This window comes from Pecten maximus, chromosome 11 (genome assembly GCF_902652985.1).
Source record: "Pecten maximus chromosome 11, xPecMax1.1, whole genome shotgun sequence".
Classification (NCBI taxonomy): Eukaryota; Metazoa; Mollusca; class Bivalvia; order Pectinida; family Pectinidae; genus Pecten; species Pecten maximus.
In genome coordinates, this window is record NC_047025.1 from 6,934,852 (window position 1) to 6,953,357 (window position 18,506).

An 18,506-nucleotide genomic window follows, 5' to 3' on the forward strand; every position below is an offset into this window, starting at 1 on the left:
TTAATATCACACAACCATTTTTCCGTGTGATTATAGACTAACATTTACGAAACCATATACAAATCGTAACATAAGTAAGAAGGATCACGACTTTATAAGGGAAGAGAAACTAAACAAATGGTGTTAATTCCACAACAAAATATTGTGTCGATTGGCGTCCTAAACTTCGGATCTTAATATTTTGGCACAATGACTAAATCGAAGACTTAAAAATCAACATGAAATTACTGTACACACAATGCTATTGTTTAAGCAAAAAAAAAACTTATTTTATTTACACTTATTTTTTAAATACAGCAATACAATGTGTTTAATCATTGCAACAGCTATACACTCAAAGCTAACTAAACATTACATTAGACTACAAACATTAACTATTAACTGTCCTTCTGGATTTCAATACTTTTGGCACCTAGCATCACCGAGAAGTCCTAGAAGGGCCAAACAGCTGTATGATGCAGTTATATATATATTATTGTAAATATCTATTACTGAAATCAGATTTAAGATGTTTTTCCCTTGTTTGTCTTTTTAAATACATTTAGAGATTTCTGGGCGGTAAGCCCTGCTGGTGGACTTCCCGCCCTGAGTTTTGACGTTACCCTGTATGCCACGATTAAATCCGTAGGATAGGGGTACAGGTAAAGAATGTGCACATTTATATTCTTTTTTAATTATCAGATATCCAACAATTTAAAATCAAATAATAAATGAAGGGCTTAATGTATTGTCAATTATATATAATTTTCGGCCCCTAGCATCACTGACGAGTACTAGTAGGACGATATATAATTTTCGGCCCCTAGCATCACTGACGAGTACTAGTAGGACGATATAGCTGTATGATACAATTTCATACTTATTGTTCGGCGTTATTGAATCATGTTTTTCTTTTCTATCTTTTTTTGTTTTGTTTTTGAAAAATTCTGGAAATAAAGTCCTTTTTTTCAATTTTGTGTGAGTGTGTTTGAAAAAACTTACATACCGAACATTAGCAGTTTACAGTCAACCTACGTATGTAATTAAATAAAGGAAATGCACGTTTGTCTCAGGTATGTACTTGTAGCCCCAATTAGTCAACTTCAATTATTGTCTTATTACAATTAAAACGTTCGCCTTAAAACATTATATGACAAGTGTAGAATTTCCCTTATGGCTATTTCAAACTCCAACAGTTATCATTGCTTTTTTATTGGTCCCTGTATAATAACTTCACTTAAGCATTGTTAGTTTATGTTAAAACACACTCTTTAAAAATATAAACAAATAAATAAACACAAATACATATAGAATCATTCCACTAAAAAAAGTGTCGTTTTCAATGGACTCTTGTTTACCTTGGCTTGGTCTTCTGTACGGCCCTCCTCTTAAAATCTAGTTTTGTCAATTCAAATTAAATAAAGCAACACATATTATAAACCAAAGTCTTTTAACAAATCAATTCTATAAAAACAATCCCTGATAGATGTTATTAATGTATCGCAAAATATATTAAAACTAAACATTTACTATAACAAAACATTGTACAGATTTGTAACGAATCCTTCACTTGATCTAGCTCAAACGCAAATCTAGCGGCTAAACTACAAATACTTTGATGCCAAACACTACAAATATAATTATCTAATAGAGATTTTCGTTTTCGCAGTCAGTTACTGATGAAGGTTTGTAAAAAATAAGATTGGCTGTCTAGTTTTCTTAACAAAAAAAAAAACCCACAAAATTTCACGCCGTTGGAATGCATCCTTCCGTCTCTTTTTTTCATTTTCATTTACTTTTCTTTTGTTTAGCAAAGACAAATTGAAATACATGTACGTGTACTTATAAAATTGTTTTGCATATCAACGTCTCAAACTCTTCAAAATTCTCAGACTTGTATATACATGTACGAATACAAAAGTGCGAAAATCATGGTTTGTAAAATCTATACTCGAACACTAGATGTTATGGCTAAAATAAATGTTACGAAAAACCAACCTTTTAGATATAAAACCGGAAAGTTAACACATAGAATTTCATGTCAATCGTGGAATAGATTTCACTTTATTTAGTGAAATATAGGACATAACAATAGTTTGATATTCTAATTAGTGTTAGATAAAGACTAATTAACAACACAATGGATATGTGTTAATATATAAATAACGTCAGGACCAACATTAGTGGATGAGAATTTAAAAATATGTTAATTTCTGTGCAAGAAAACCCAACAAAGACATGTTATTTCTTTGTTAAAATATATATTAAACCATTTTTAAAACGCGTAAATAATTATGACGGCACACAACCAATATTATCACAGCAAAGCTTCCACACACATTAAAAACAGAGCTTAGTAGGTGTAGTGAGGGACCAAAATTTGACAATACCTACTGTAACTTGAACTTTATTATGTTTCATAGATATAATATACCCTCAAACGTGCCAGTGTTCATGTTTCAACTTTAAATACAAACAGAATCAATTGAAAAACATTTTTTTAAGTTCTCGTTTTTGCCTGAAATCTTTAAATTACCTCTAGAAATAAAGTAATACTTTGAAAGTTTTTATTAATAGGTAACATTTTCGTGGCATTACCAAAGGTTTGAAGCGAAAATAAAATGTGGAAAAGGTGAAATCGACATATATTTTCTATAATTTATATATATATTTTTTTTTGCGAATTACTTTTATTATCGAAAGTAGCGAAAAAATATAACTCCTTGAAAATAACAACCTTTACTCATACTATGGATACAAGTCGACTTTTTGTTAAATCCAATACATCTGTATCTGACCCGAAGGAATATATCTTTATATACTGCAAACATACATATTTTAGCGTACTTTAATTTTAGTGTGTAACTGATTTTACAGATTGGTCGCCAATGTGGCACTTGCTGTAGAAAAAAAATACAGAAATTGTGATCGGTATAATCATAATTAAACTATTTTCTCAGCGTGAAAACCACTGAAATAAGATTAACGCTAAAATATGCACATTTACAGCAACTCATAACGAGCGATCTACCCTGACAATAGCACCAGGCTTAATTCATAGGACCACACAAACTATATATGTCATACATACATACACACATCTCGTTAATTTATGGGTCTCGAACGAATGTGCGGTCTACACCTGTAAACACATAATCAGAACAATGACATTTTGTAATACACAAAAACAATGAAAACAAAGCATGCATTGTGCTCATCATAGATTTGACATTCAATTTTCTTAATAGAGATACGGTGCAGAATATACACACGAGCTTGACGTTCGTAATTAAGGCACTATGGTAACTCCCCATCTGAAATTCTACATTTTTTCTACCTATTTGAAGTTTCCTCCGAAGCCTCTTCTATATCAAGGATTTTAAACCCTTAATTAGCTTGACTGATGACTGAGGAGCCAAAAAGGAGGAAACAGCTGGATGATGCAAATTAATCATTTTTGGCGTTACTGTATCTATAACTCTAAATTGTGTTGTAATTTGACTGGTAATATAACACATTATAACTATATATATACATGAAATTTCAGTTCATTGATCACCACCTCATATTAACAGTGGTCAATGACACAGATTGTACTGACTGTCTGGACACCGTTTGTTTCTAATATTTTAACATCAACTGACCAGGCACCGTTTGTTTCTTTATAATATTTTAACACTTACTAACAGAAAACAGTATACATTTGTAACTTCCTTAAATGCTTTTGAAACTTTTGTAATCTCCATTTGTACATAATTCATTTCCTAACATTTTACCATCGGGGAAGGTTTGATAACCAATTCTGAGTTCATCCTTTAATACTGAGAGAAATGAATCTCTCAAAAAGGACCCGCATTCAAGGAAATATTTAGGTACATGACTTTGGCCAAGTTTTGGTCCAATTATGTTTTTCTTTTAAATATTCAAAACAATGAAATAGGGATAGGCATTATCATGACAAACTCTTGCTACTTAAATGGAAGACATTGACATTGAAACGCTTCCAAACCATGTAAAAATGAGTATTTATAGTAAAAAAAACTTCCACACATCTATACTAATATATATTGGCCTCAAGATGTGGAAGAGGTATACCAAAGAAAAGTACTTGGAATTCGATGACGATGGTAAGTGAGTTGGCAAGTGATTGAATGGATAAATACATGTAACAGGGACATTGTACATCTTGTAACATACTAAGTTGATGATATTTTTTAATATTATTCAGTAACAGTTTGGGTAGTGTAACAAGGCACTTATATATGCATTGTCTAAAAGATAGCTTCAAAATCAAAGGGTATCACTCTTGATATATTCAACTTCTCTGCCTACATAGAATATATCCTGACAAAACTAAAAGCTGTGTTGATTTTATTTTTATCTTATTTTTTCCCACTCTCAAATTTTTAGCCCATAGCTGAATTTAAACAGATTATGAATTGGTGTGCCCACAATACTTGCCATAAAGAAACAATATATGGAAACTATAATTAGCACAATCATAATTTAACGGAAAGTTTTCATGGCAAAAACAATAAAATAAGATTACTAAAAACAACTGTTAGTTTAAAGTACCACCTTATGGTTGAATTGAATTGTCTGAAAACTGTTAGCGAATTATGCCTTTGATAAATGTATATTTGACGAAGATGAAATTCATGTGTAAAGGCCAGAATAATAAAACAAGAGGCCCAGAGGCCTTAACGGTCATCTGACTCTAAATTAAAACCCTTATATTATTGTAGTATGCATTCTCTGTAGCAAGTATATAGTGGCACTGTTGGCCATCTTGGATATCTGACGACCCAATTAATAATAACACTTGGTCTGGACCATCTAAGGATCATTTCTGGTAAGTTAGAGCTGAATCCCACCGGTGGAATTTGAGAAGAAGTTTGAAATAGGTGTTGTTCAGGAAAACCATGATTGCGCAATCATGTTACAAAATGGCCGCCATTGGAGCCATGCCAAAGTTTTTACAAGGCCGAAAAAATAACAACACTTTGTTGGCACTCCTTCCTTAACATCCTCACCAATTTCGAGCTCAGTGGCACCAGTGGAACTGGAGAAGAAGTTTAAAATGTGTTTTTTAAGATGGCGGATATGGCGGCCATCTTGCATTTCAGACCAATCTGAAAAATAACAGCACTTGGTCGGGATCATCTCAGGAACATTTCAGGCAAGTTTCAGCCTAACAGCACTGGTGGAACTTGAGAAGAAGTTTTAAATGTGTTTTTCAAGATGGCGGCTATGGCGGCCATCTTGGATTTTGGACCGACCCGAAAAATAACAACACTTGGTCGGGATCATCTCAGGATCATTTCTGGCAAGTTTCAGCCCAACAGCACTGGTGGAACTTGAGAAGAAGTTTAAAATAAGTTTTTCAAGATGGCGGCTATGGCGGCCATTTTGGATTTCGGACCGACCCGAAAAATAACAACACTTGGTCGGGATCATATCAGAATCATTTCAGGCCAGTTTCAGCTCAATAGCACTGGTGGAACTTGAGAAGAAGTTTAAAATGTGTTTTTCAAGATGGCGGCTATCTTGGATTTTGGACTGACCCGAAAAATAACAACACTTGGTTTGGGATCATATCAGGATCATTTCAGGCAAGTTTCAGCTCAATAGCACTGGTGGAACTTGAGAAGAAGTTTAAAATGTGTTTTTCAAGATGGCGGCTATGGCGGCCATCTTGGATTTCGGACCGACCCGAAAAATAACAACACTTGGTCGGGATCATATCAGGATCATTTCAGGCAAGTTTCATCTCAATAGCACTGGTGGAACTTGAGAAGAAGTTTAAAATGTGTTTTTCAAGATGGCGGCTATGGCGGCCATCTTGGATTTCGGACCGACCCGAAAAATAACAACACTTGGTCGGGATCATCTCAGGATCATTTCAGGCAAGTTTCAGCTCAATAGCACTGGTGGAACTTGAGAAGAAGTTTAAAATGTGTTTTTCAAGATGGCGGCTATGGCGGCCATCTTGGATTTCGGAAAGACCCGAAAAATAACAACACTTGGTCGGGATCATATCAGGATCATTTCAGGCAAGTTTCATCTCAATAGCACTGGTGGAACTTGAGAAGAAGTTTAAAATGTGTTTTTCAAGATGGCGGCTATGGCGGCCATCTTGGATTTCGGACCGACCCGAAAAATAGCAAAACTTGGTCGGGATCATCTCAGGATCATTTCAGGCCAGTTTCAGCTCAATAGCACTGGTGGAACCTGAGAAGAAGTTTAAAATGTGTTTTTCAAGATGGCGGCTATGGCGGCCATCTTGGATTTCGGACCGACCCGAAAAATAACAACACTTGGTCGGGATCATCTCAGGATCATTTCTGGCAAGTTTCAGCCCAACAGCACTGGTGGAACTTGAGAAGAAGTTTAAAATGTGTTTTCAAAATGGCGGCTATGGCGGCCATCTTGGATTTCGGACTGACCCGAAAAATAACAACACTTGGTCAGGACCATCTCAGGATCATTTCAGGCAAGTTTCAGCTTAATCCCACTGGTGGAACTTGAGAAGAAGGTTGAAATGTGAAAAGTTTACGCACGGCACACGGCGCACGACGACGGACGAAGCATGATGACTATAGGTCATCCTGACCCTTCGGGTCAGATGACCTAAAAAGCAAAAGAATGAGACATCTTTATAATATCAAAGGTGTTTGTCTAATCACAGGGCTTTGACTTATTCTAAGCATGTGAAGAAGATACACAGACAACGAAACCTTCTTATTTTGCAGATGGAGACAGCTATGTCCATTGGAGTGGAATCCAGAAATTATCTTGTAAGTTTGATTTTGTTGTCCTTAACCACACATACATAAAGCAGATTAATTACTATGACCACACATTTACTTTAAAACACATATCATATAGGTATCTGATAAAATAAATCTTACTTCTATCTAAAATACTTTTTGATTTTAAATCAAAATTTTAATTTCGAGTGGTCTTATAAGTCCAGAATGAAATTTCTTCAAATTTAAAACAGAGAAGTTGGTTGATTTGATGAAAACAACTAGGAACTTTTACACTAGGTAAGAGGACAAATTCAAGGATAAATATAGTACTAAATTTTGACACTGGGGAAGGGGACGCATTCAAGGATAAATACAGTACTGAATTTTGACTCTAGAGAAGGGGACGCATTCAAGGATAAATACAGTACTGATTTTTTTTACATTAGGGAAGGGGGCAGATTTGAGGATGAATACAGTACTAAACTTTTACACTAGGAGAGGGTGCTTATTTGAGGATAAATACAGTACTAAACTTTTACTCTAGAGAAGGGGACGCATTCAAGGATAAATACAGTACTAAACTTTTACACTAGGGGAGGGGGCTGATTTGAGGCTAAATACAGTACTAAATTTTTACACTAGGGAAGGGGACGCATTCAAGGATAAATACAGTACTAAACTTTGACACTAGGGAAGGGTACGCATTCAAGGATAAATACAGTACTAAATATTTACACTAGGGAAGGGTACGCATTCAAGGATAAATACAGTACTAAATATTTACACTAGGGAAGGGTACACATTCAAGGATAAATACAGTACTAAATATTTACACTACTAGGAGAGGGGGCTTATTTGAAGATAAATACAGTACTAAATTTTTACACTAGGGAAGGGGACTCATTTGAGAATAAATATGGTACCATGCACATTACATGTAATTTCCTTTAATAGTGTAATCTGGTCTTTTTTAATATAATTTCATATCAAAACAGTTCTAAATCATTGGACTATTGCACTTTCCCTCTCTATATTTGACTTTGTATTTCACGTTTGTTCATATTTTGATTATCAAAACATCCCTTCTGGGAATAATTTGGCCCCTTGACATCACTGATAAGACAGTTGTATGGTCGCATTAGATGATCCTGATTCACATTCAAAGGTGCTAAATATACAGTGGAACTTAGTTAACTAGAACTCTGAAAACTGGAATACCCCGCTTAACTCGAAGTACTTTGTCAGTTCTGACCGAATTCGCTGTTTATCCTTTTAAAAAAAATCGGAAGACTTGAATTCCGAAAATTCGAAAAACTTGGATAATACGAAGTGAAAATTTGGTCCCAACAATAACAATCCTACTTGAACTGATCAAATAACTTGAAGTATCGTTTTTGAGCCTTACAACACCGAATTTCCGTTTGTAATACTGAAGATATCGGCACTACAAACCAAATTACCCGAGTGCCTTTCATACAACAACCATTTAAATATATATTTAATGTATATGCTATAAGGAATCCCTCGATAAAATAATTTAACACCATCTATATATATATAGATATTGTAGAATCATTATACAACATTTGTAGCACACTTCATAATTTAAACAAAAATTCTGGAAGTCTTAAAAGATTACCAACAATATGATTATGCACTATATCCGAGTGAAATCACTTAAAATCTGACGACTGATGAAGCAACCATTCTTAAGGGTGTATCATATGATACCCTTTGTACCTCCATACCAGCAAGGCATGGAGACTATAGAGGTGTTCTATTTTCTTCGGTCTATTTTGAATATCTCCTTATATAGCACTACATTCTACATTTTTTTTTTTTAGATAGAAAGTATTTAGCAACATGAGTGAGTTGTCTTTTCAAAAACCCCTATAGGAATCAAATCACAAAACAAATAAACAAATGTTTTTTAAATCAATTGTGAGTATGGCAGTACTACATAGAAACAGATTAGTCTGTTCCATTCAAGGTTTACATGGTTACCTCCCCTTACATACACAAACTATAGGTATTTTATATGGTATTTGATACCGGAATATAGATGTAAAACCAATAGATTTGTGAATAAGTACTCAACATTATGATTCTTATATCTATATACAACTATTTGCATTGTGTAATTGTTGTGATCTATATATATCTTAATTCAATATTTGAAAAATTTTGGTATTACAGCCGTATCACCTAAAATAACATATACAATTAAAATTCAACTAACATTCCTCTTTTCGACTGGCATTTACACTTGTTTTTCAGTATTACTGTAATGCATTCACAAAATCAAACAGATGTAGCATTCGTAAAATCATGATGAGATTTCTCAACAACATTTGGTAATTTAACTGTCTTTTCAAAACCTTGGAAAATAAATATTTTAAATCAAAAATATATATATATTGCTATGCGAATGAGTTCTGGTTTGCAGTAGCCATGCTTTGCATTTCTAACCTTGCATCGTGCAGAGCGGATACTTTCTCAACAATGTTGAAACCCATCAAATCTTTTCTGGTGATGATACCCAGCACCTTATTGGCGGTGTCCACAACCGCCATGTGACGCAGCCCAAGGGTGCGGAAGATGATATAGGTCCTTTGTAAAGAGAACTTCTCTGGGATGGACAATGCTGATTGATTGATGTATTGTTTCTGTATAAAAGTAAAGTTGAAGTTTATATTTCTAGCAAATTATCATCCAGTAAGGACATTTGTAACCAAAGCGTAGTAACTTTTCGAACTTGGTGACAATGTACTTCTGTATTATACTGTACAAGTCTCCATGCAATACTGTATCATTTCTACATAATTCAATAAATGTTCAATGTTGATGTAAAAAGTTCCTAACGTTTTTTATCAACATTGAAAATTTTATTTTTAGTTCTCTGATGAAGTTAAAAGAACTAAAACAAGAATTAAGAGTAATCATGTGCTTATTAATTTTTATTTCAAATCTTCATTTTAAAGACAAATATTTTTGAATTATTAAGATAAATGGGTTACTATACGGAGATGAAACTTGGGGTGTTTGAAGTGGAAGGCTTACACCTTACTAAAAAGTTGCTGACAAAGAGTTACAAAGCAACTGTCAAAATCAAACTAAGGTTGTTGTTGGGGTTTTTTTTTTTTTGGGGGGGGGGGGGGGGGGGGGGGAAATTCTCACAATAGCCAGGGTCATATGAAGACAGAAAGACTAAGCAGTGAGGAAAGAAAGGGAAAAAAATGAATACATATACTTCAACAGAAAAGCAATTAACAGCAAGAATGTTTTTTGTAATTTGTGATACTTTTACATGCAAGGATTTCCAATTTGAATCATCTCTTAATATGAACTTGTTTTTACGACTTTTTTTAATGAAGCGGTGAATTTTCTTATATACTTTTTCTAACAAGAGGTCCCAAAAGTATCACCATCATTGAAAGTTATTTTCGATTAATACCAGGTATAGATACAGTCCAACCCAATTAATACAAACTCTGATAATACAAAAACTCGCTTTATACGAATGAAAATCAAATCCCCTGCAAACAGTGCACTATGTGCTTATATTGTTTACCCACTTAATACGAATCGATTACAACGAAAACCCGGGTAATACACAGACATGCCAGGGTCCCTGGACCACTGTTTGTGTTGTTTTAAACCCACATAATACGAAGTGTCAAAGTCAGAGTCAGCCAAGTGTGACACAGGTAAGTTTTCATGACCACGAGAGCGATGATGATGGTACTGACCCGGAAACACATGCGTTACAGATCGCGAGACCCGCGAATGCCTTAACAACTTGAAATCATTCTTTCAAAATCAAAATGACATTCAAGATTGTGTTTTCAAAAATATCTTATACCTGGATATATTTGTAAGTAAGTTCAGCTCGGAAAGAATCAAACACTGGTCAGTGATTATTTCGCAGCTGCAAAATGTGATTAGCGCGATCGTGATTTGACTATGTAGCCGTTGTAGGCCCATTGTGCATTGGTAGGCCAACTGTAAATGACCAAAGACTGAACGCCACACACTTACAATGTACAATGTTTTAAACATTATATTTTTTATATTAAATAATTAAATTAACATCCGATTATGTTTATTTTTAGTGAGACAAGTGTAACATGAAACATGTGATATACAACCATGTACGAAGTGTACATGTGCTGTGCGTGCATACATGGTGTGGCACATTGGAAATACGACCCCACATAATACGAAACCTGTATAGTACGAAAACATTTGGGGGTCCCCAGAAATTCGTCATAACCGGGTTGGACTGTAGTAGTAAAATTGATTATTTTCTTTCTTTCTGCACATTAACCTCTCGACATAACATAATGACAGCAAAATGGCTATATCAAACTTAATAATGTCAAAATCTAAGGTGGCTGCCTATATCAGCCATTTTTTTTTTTTTGACACAACTAGGGACCAAGGTTGAGAAATATCCTACTAGTATTTAAGAAATAGCAATTACGGACATACTGACAAATACGGATGTTTAACAGACCATGGACAAAGGGAGACTTTGATGATGGTGGCCTACGAGGACTGATTGATAAGTTGTCATGACAATGACAGACTCTTTCACACTAACCCTAACCGATTTTGTCAATTTTGCGAAAGCCGCTTGTCTTGTTTACTTTAGAGAGCTACCTCGTCGATATAAACTATAACCAAATGAGACCAGTCCTTGGGTACACGGCCCTATAGAGTCCGAGAATAGTAGGACTTAAAAAGAACATCCTTGAGTACCTCCTTCAATATGAGGCTCACAACATATCAATCAATCCTCGTAACTAAAAATACCTTGTAACTAAAAATACCTTAACATGCAAAATACACCATACTTACCAAATTCAAATACTTTCTTTGATACATCTGATTCTTCACATAGTTTTGTAATGTGCGACTAATTTCTTGGGGATTTTTCAGTTTCAAAATATTCATCTGAAAAAGAAAGTTTGAGTAGTTTATTATTAACCAGACACATTTTAAATGAAGACAAGAGATCCCAGAGGGATCTTGGCGCCCACCATTGAATGATCTTTATAGGTTCTATGTCAGATTGATCTTCTCTCTACTTTTCCCTTCATTTTACTAATCTGTGCAAATTGAGACATCCCTCCAGTACTTTTCAAACAAGGGAATCCTAGCTATATAAGAAATTTGAGATTTAACGATAATGGCTGTTTGTTTGCCAGGTTGTTTTCAGGACAGACTGGTCAAAAAATGCAATACAAGGGACCAAGGGGAACCTACTTATGAAATTTGAGAAAGATCCATTCAGTACTTTGAGATAACAAACTTCAATTGTCAAAATCCAAGATGGCTGCCTGTCGGCCATGTTGTTTTCAGATTGGTCTCAAAACGCAATATGCATAACTAGGCACCAAGGGAAACTTATATATGAAATTTGAGAAAGATCCATTCAGTACTTTCTCAGAAATAGTGATAACAATCTTCAATTGTCAAAATCCAAGATGGCTGCCTGTCGGCCATGTTGTTTTCGGATTGGTCTCAAAACGCAATATGCATAACTAGGCACCAAGGGAAACCTACATATGAAATTTCAGAAAGAGTACTTTCTCAGAAATAGTGATAACAAACTTAAATTGTCAAAATCCAAGATGGCTGCCTGTCAGCCATGTTGTTTTCTGATTGGTCTCAAAACGCAATATGCATAACTAGGCACCAAGGGAAACCTACATATGAAATTTGAGAAAGATCCCTTCAGTACTTTCTCAAAAATAGCGATAACAAACTTAAATTGTCAAAATCCAAGATGGTTGCCTGTCGGCCATGTTATTTTCAGATTGGTCTCAAAATGCAATATGCATAACTAGGCACCAAGGGAAACTTAGATATGAAATTTGAGAAAGATCCATTAAATAATTTCTCAGAAATAGTGATAACAAACTTAAATTGTCAAAATCCAAGATGGCTGCCTGTCGGCCATGTTATTTTCAGATTGGTCTCAAAACGCAATATGCATAACTAGGCACCAAGGGAAACTTACATATGAAATTTCAGAAAGATCCATTCAGTACTTTCACAGAAATAGTGATAACAAACTTCAATTGTCAAAATCCAAGATGGCTGCCTGTCGGCCATGTTGTTTTCAGATTGGTCTCAAAACGCAATATGCATAACTAGGCACCAAGGGGAGCCTGCATAAGAAATTTGAGAAAGATCCCTTCAGTTCTTTCTGAGAAATAGCGATAACAAAAATTGTTTACGGACGGAGGGACGGACGGACCACGGACCACGGACGCAGGGCGATTTGAATAGCCCACCATCTGATGATGGTGGGCTAATAAAAAAGAAAAGTTTGAGTAGTTTATTATTAACCAGACACATTTTAAATGAAGATAAAAAAGAATGACAGAGATGTAGTCTGTTCATGGTTTTTTTTTCAATGCTCTCCCAAAAAAACTTTTATCATTTTCTTACCAATAATGTCCATATTTTTAATAAGAGATTGCAAATCAATGGCCTCTGAATAATGATTGATCAGTGAATGTTTTATTGAGTAATATCATATGTTTCAATAGATTAGAAGAACATGAGTCACTAATATTTTATGATAATATTAAGCCAAGTGATGCCGAGTGACCGAATCTGTAGAAACAAGAGATCCCAGAGGGATCTTGGCACCCACCATTGAATGATCTTCATAGGTTCCATGTCAGATTGATCTTTTCCCTACTTTTCCCTTCATTTTACTAATCTGTGCAAATTGAGACATCCCTCCAGTACTTTTCAAGGGAATCCTAGCTATATAAGAAATTTGAGATTTAACGATAATGGCTGTTTGTTTGCCAGGTTGTTTTCAGGACAGACTGGTCCAAAAATGCAATACAAGGGACCAAGGGGAACCTACTTATGAAATTTGAGAAAGATCCATTCAGTACTTTGAGAAATAGAGATAACAAACTTCATTTGTCAAAATCCAAGATGGCTGCCTGTCGGCCATGTTATTTTCAGATTGGTCTCAAAATGCAATAAGCATAACGAGGTACCAAGGGGAACTTACATATGAAATTTGAGAAAGATCCCTTAAGTACTTTCTCAGAAATAGTGATACCAAACTTCAATTGTCAAAATCTAAGATGGCTGCCTGTCAGCCATGTTGTTTTCCGATTGGTCTCAAAACGCAATATGCATAACTAGGCACTAAGGGAAACTTACATATGAAATTTCAGAAAGATCCATTCAGTACTTTCTCAGAAAAAGTGATAACAAACTTCAATTGTCAAAATCCAAGATGGCTGCCTGTCGGCCATGTTATTTTCAGATTGGTCTCAAAATGCAATATGCATAACTAGGCACCAAGGGAAACTTACATATGAAATTTGAGAAAGATCCCTTAAATACTTTCTCAGAAATAGTGATAACAAACTTCAATTGTCAAAATCCAAGATGGCTGCCTGTCGGCCATGTTGTTTTCAGATTGGTCTCAAAACGCAATATGCATAACTAGGCACCAAGGTAAACTTACATATGAAATTTCAGAAAGATCCATTCAGTACTTTCTCAGAAATAGTGATAACAAACTTAAATTGTCAAAATCCAAGATGGCTGCCTGTTGGCCATGTTGTTTTCCGATTGGTCTCAAATCGCAATATGCATAACAAGGCACCAAGGGGAACCTACATATGAAATTTGAGAAAGATCCCTTCAGTACTTTCTCAGAAGTAGCGATAACAAACTTCAATTGTCAAAATCCGAGATGGCTGCCTGTCGGCCATGTTGTTATCCGATTGGTCTTAAAATGCAATATGCATAACTAGGCACCAAGGGGAACCTTCATATGAAATTTGAGAAAGATCCCTTCAGTACTTTCTCAGAAATAGCGATAACAAACTTCAATTGTCAAAATCCAAGATGGCTGCCTGTCGGCCATGTTGTTTTCAGATTGGTCTCAAAACGCAATATGCATAACTAGGCACCAAGGGGAACCTACATATGAAATTTGAGAAAGATCCCTTCAGTACTTTCTCAGAAGTAGCGATAACAAACTTCAATTGTCAAAATCCAAGATGGCTGCCTGTCGGCCATGTTGTTATCTGATTGGTCTTAAAATGCAATATGCATAACTAGGCACCAAGGGGAACCTTCATATGAAATTTGAGAAAGATCCCTTCAGTACTTTCTCAGAAATAGCGATAACAAACTTCAATTGTCAAAATCCAAGATGGCTGCCTGTTGGCCATGTTGTTTTCCGATTGGTCTCAAATCGCAATATGCATAACAAGGCACCAAGGGGAACCTACATATGAAATTTGAGAAAGATCCCTTCAGTACTTTCTCAGAAGTAGCGATAACAAACTTCAATTGTCAAAATCCAAGATGGCTGCCTGTCGGCCATGTTGTTATCCGATTGGTCTTAAAATGCAATATGCATAACTAGGCACCAAGGGGAACCTTCATATGAAATTTGAGAAAGATCCCTTCAGTACTTTCTCAGAAATAGCGATAACAAACTTCAATTGTCAAAATCCAAGATGGCTGCCTGTCGGCCATGTTGTTTTCAGATTGGTCTCAAAACGCAATATGCATAACTAGGCACCAAGGGGAACCTTCATATGAAATTTGAGAAAGATCCCTTCAGTACTTTCTCAGAAGTAGCGATAACAAACTTCAATTGTCAAAATCCAAGATGGCTGCCTGTCGGCCATGTTGTTATCCGATTGGTCTTAAAATGCAATATGCATAACTAGGCACCAAGGGGAACCTTCATATGAAATTTGAGAAAGATCCCTTCAGTACTTTCTCAGAAATAGCGATAACAAACTTCAATTGTCAAAATCCAAGATGGCTGCCTGTCGGCCATGTTGTTTTCAGATTGTTCTCAAAACGCAATATGCATAACTAGGCACCAAGGGGAACCTACATATGAAATTTGAGAAAGATCCCTTCAGTACTTTCTGAGAAATAGCGATAACAAGAATTGTTTACGGACGGAGGGACGGACGGACGGACGGAGGGACGGACGGAGGGACGGACGGACGACGGACCACGGACGCAGGGCGATTTGAATAGCCCACCATCTGATGATGGTGGGCTAAAAATAAACAATCTGTAGTTCATTCAGTCTAAATAAATAGATTACACTGAAATGTGTAGATGTGCTATAGGGATTGAAAAGTTCCTATGATCAAGGTTGCTTTTGAATTTGGATGGACAGCCTTCAAAGCTAAAGAAAGGTCAAAGGTCACATTTGGTCACACTTGACCACTGACTTTTGAAATAAGAAATAATAACCCCATGTCACCACTTCTAACTATTTCCTTCACCATAGGTACATACATAACATCAAAACAATGTCTTCTGTATCAATGTTCAGATTTAGAGACATACCCTGGGTAGGTTTAGATATAGAGACTGACATGAGTTCAAATTTAGAGACATACCACCAGTAAGTTAAGATTAAGAGACACGCCCCGGGTATGTTCAGATTTGGAGACTGACACAAGTTCAGATTTATAGAGACACGCCCCGGGTATGTTCAGATATGGAGACTGACATCAGATCAGATTTAGAGACATACCCTGTGTAAGTTCAGATTTAGAGACATCTCTGTGTACGTTCAGATTTAGAGACATACCCTGTGTAAGTTCAGATTTAGAGACATACCCTGTGTAAGTTCAGATTTGGAGACTGACACAAGTTCAGATTTAGAGACATATGCCCCGGGTATGTTCAGATATGGAGACTGACATCAGATCAGATTTAGAGACATACCCTGTGTACGTTCAGATTTAGAAGACATACCCTGTGTAGGTTCAGATTTAGAGACATACCCTGTGTAGGTTCAGATTTAGAGACATACCCTGTGTAAGTTCAGATTTAGAGACATATTGCAGGGCCCTCGCTGATGTGTCAGCTATCCAGCCTTATCAATAACATGAAAAAACAATCTTCCCCCATCAATATTTACTTCCCTGCATTATTAGTGCCCATTTTTCCTGCTGTATAGACAGTTGTAATCACACATATTGTGTTTTGTAAATGGTGACAAGTAATCTTGAGCTTATACATTGACTGAAAAAGCAGATAAAATGTTATAAACTGACCTGTTCATACTCTATCCATGTTGGGTCTGGCTCATTACTTCCAGAGTCTCCAGAATCTTCTTGTGATCCATCCGACTCAAAAAGCTCATCATGTGTAAGCAGGACAGACAACTCAAGCCTACAAAAAGGATTTAGTAGACCATATCAATGTTGTACAGTTGTGGGATCACAGTGTTACATAAGGAGACATGCGAGCATGATCAGAGGAAAATCACATTTTTGATTATCGTCAACTCAGCTCTCCCTGCCGAGCACTAAAATCAACCTTGTATTGTAACATACAAGCCATGTATTCTATTTAGCCTGAGTTTTTTTTCTATAAGTTGACGACATTCAAAAACAAGAGATCCCAGAGGGATCTTGGCGCCCACCATTGAATGATCTTTATAGGTTCCATGTCAGATTGATCTTTTCCCTACTTTTCCCTTCCTCTAAGTCTTACTTATCTGTGTAAATTCAGAAACAGCCCTCTAGTACTATTCAAACAAGGGGATCCTATATATAGAATTTAAGATTTAGCTATAATGGCTGTCTGTCGGCCATATTGTTTTCGTATTGGTCCCAGTATGCAAAACTAGGCACTGAGGGGAACCTACATATGAAATTTGAAAAAGATCCCTTCAGTATTTTCACAGAAATAGCGATAACAAACTTCAATTGTCAAAATCCAAGATGGCTGCCTGTCAGCCATGTTGTTTTCTGATTAGTCTCAAAATGCAATATGCATAACTAGGCACTGAGGGGAACCTGCATATGTAATTTCAGAAAGATTCCTTCATTACTTTCTGAGAAATAGTGATAACAAATTTTAATTGTCAAAATCCAAGATGGCTGCCTGTCAACAATTTTGTTTTCCGATTGGTCTCAAAATGCAATATGCATAAGTAGGCACCAAGGGGAACCTCCATATGAAATTTGAGGAAGATCCCTTCAGTTCTTTCACAGAAAAAGCGATAACAAATTTCAATTGTCAAAATCCAAGATGGCTGCCTGTCAGCCATGTTGTTTTCCGATTGGTCTCAAAATGCAATATGCATAACTAGGCCCTGAGGGGAACCTGCATATGAAATTTCAGAAAGATCCCTTCATCACTTTCACAGAAATAGCGATAACAAACTTTAATTGTCAGAATCCAAGATGGCTGCCTGTCGGCCATGTTGTTTTCTAATTAGTCTCAAAATGCAATATGCATAACCAGGAACAAAGAGGAACCTGCATATGAAATTTGAGAAAGATCCCTTCAGTACTTTCACAGAAATAGCGATAACAAACTTCAATTGTCAAAATCCAAGATGGCTGCCTGTCGGCCATTTTGTTTTCCGATTGGTCCCAAAATGCAATATGCATAACTAGGCACCAAAGGGAACCTATATATGAAATTTGAGAAAGATCCCTTCAGTACTTCCTCAGAAATAGCGATAACAAACTCAAATTGTCAAAATCCAAGATGGCTGCCTGTCGGCCATGTTGTTTTCCGATCGGTCCCAAAATGCAATATGCACAACTAGGCACCAAGGGGAACCTACATATGAAATTTGAGAAAGATCCCATCAGTACTTTCTCAGAAATAGCGATAACAAACTCAAATTGTCAAAATCCAAGATGGCTGCCTGTCGGCCATATTGTTTTCTGATCGGTCCCAAAATGCAATATGCATAACTAGGCACCAAGGGGAACCTACATATGAAAT

General features: G+C 35.9%; 1 protein-coding gene across 2 annotated transcripts in view; it reads right to left on the reverse strand.

The window, feature by feature from the left end:
- Window positions 1-1,707: 1,707 nt before the first annotated feature.
- LOC117337246 (chloride channel protein C-like) overlaps window positions 1,708-18,506 on the reverse strand; it is a 33,509-nt gene continuing 16,710 nt past the window's right edge. The window contains exons 16-19 of one of the 2 annotated variants that reach the window (XM_033898134.1): window positions 16,817-16,934; window positions 11,592-11,687; window positions 9,201-9,397; window positions 1,708-3,121 (exon numbers count right to left, since the gene is read on the reverse strand). In XM_033898134.1, coding sequence (XP_033754025.1) covers window positions 3,085-3,121; window positions 9,201-9,397; window positions 11,592-11,687; window positions 16,817-16,934 — 448 coding nt within the window. In that variant the 3' untranslated portion in view covers window positions 1,708-3,084. Of the gene's footprint in view, window positions 3,122-7,568; window positions 9,398-11,591; window positions 11,688-16,816; window positions 16,935-18,506 lie in introns of those variants that run through there. The other variant, XM_033898133.1, reaches the window with a different exon arrangement.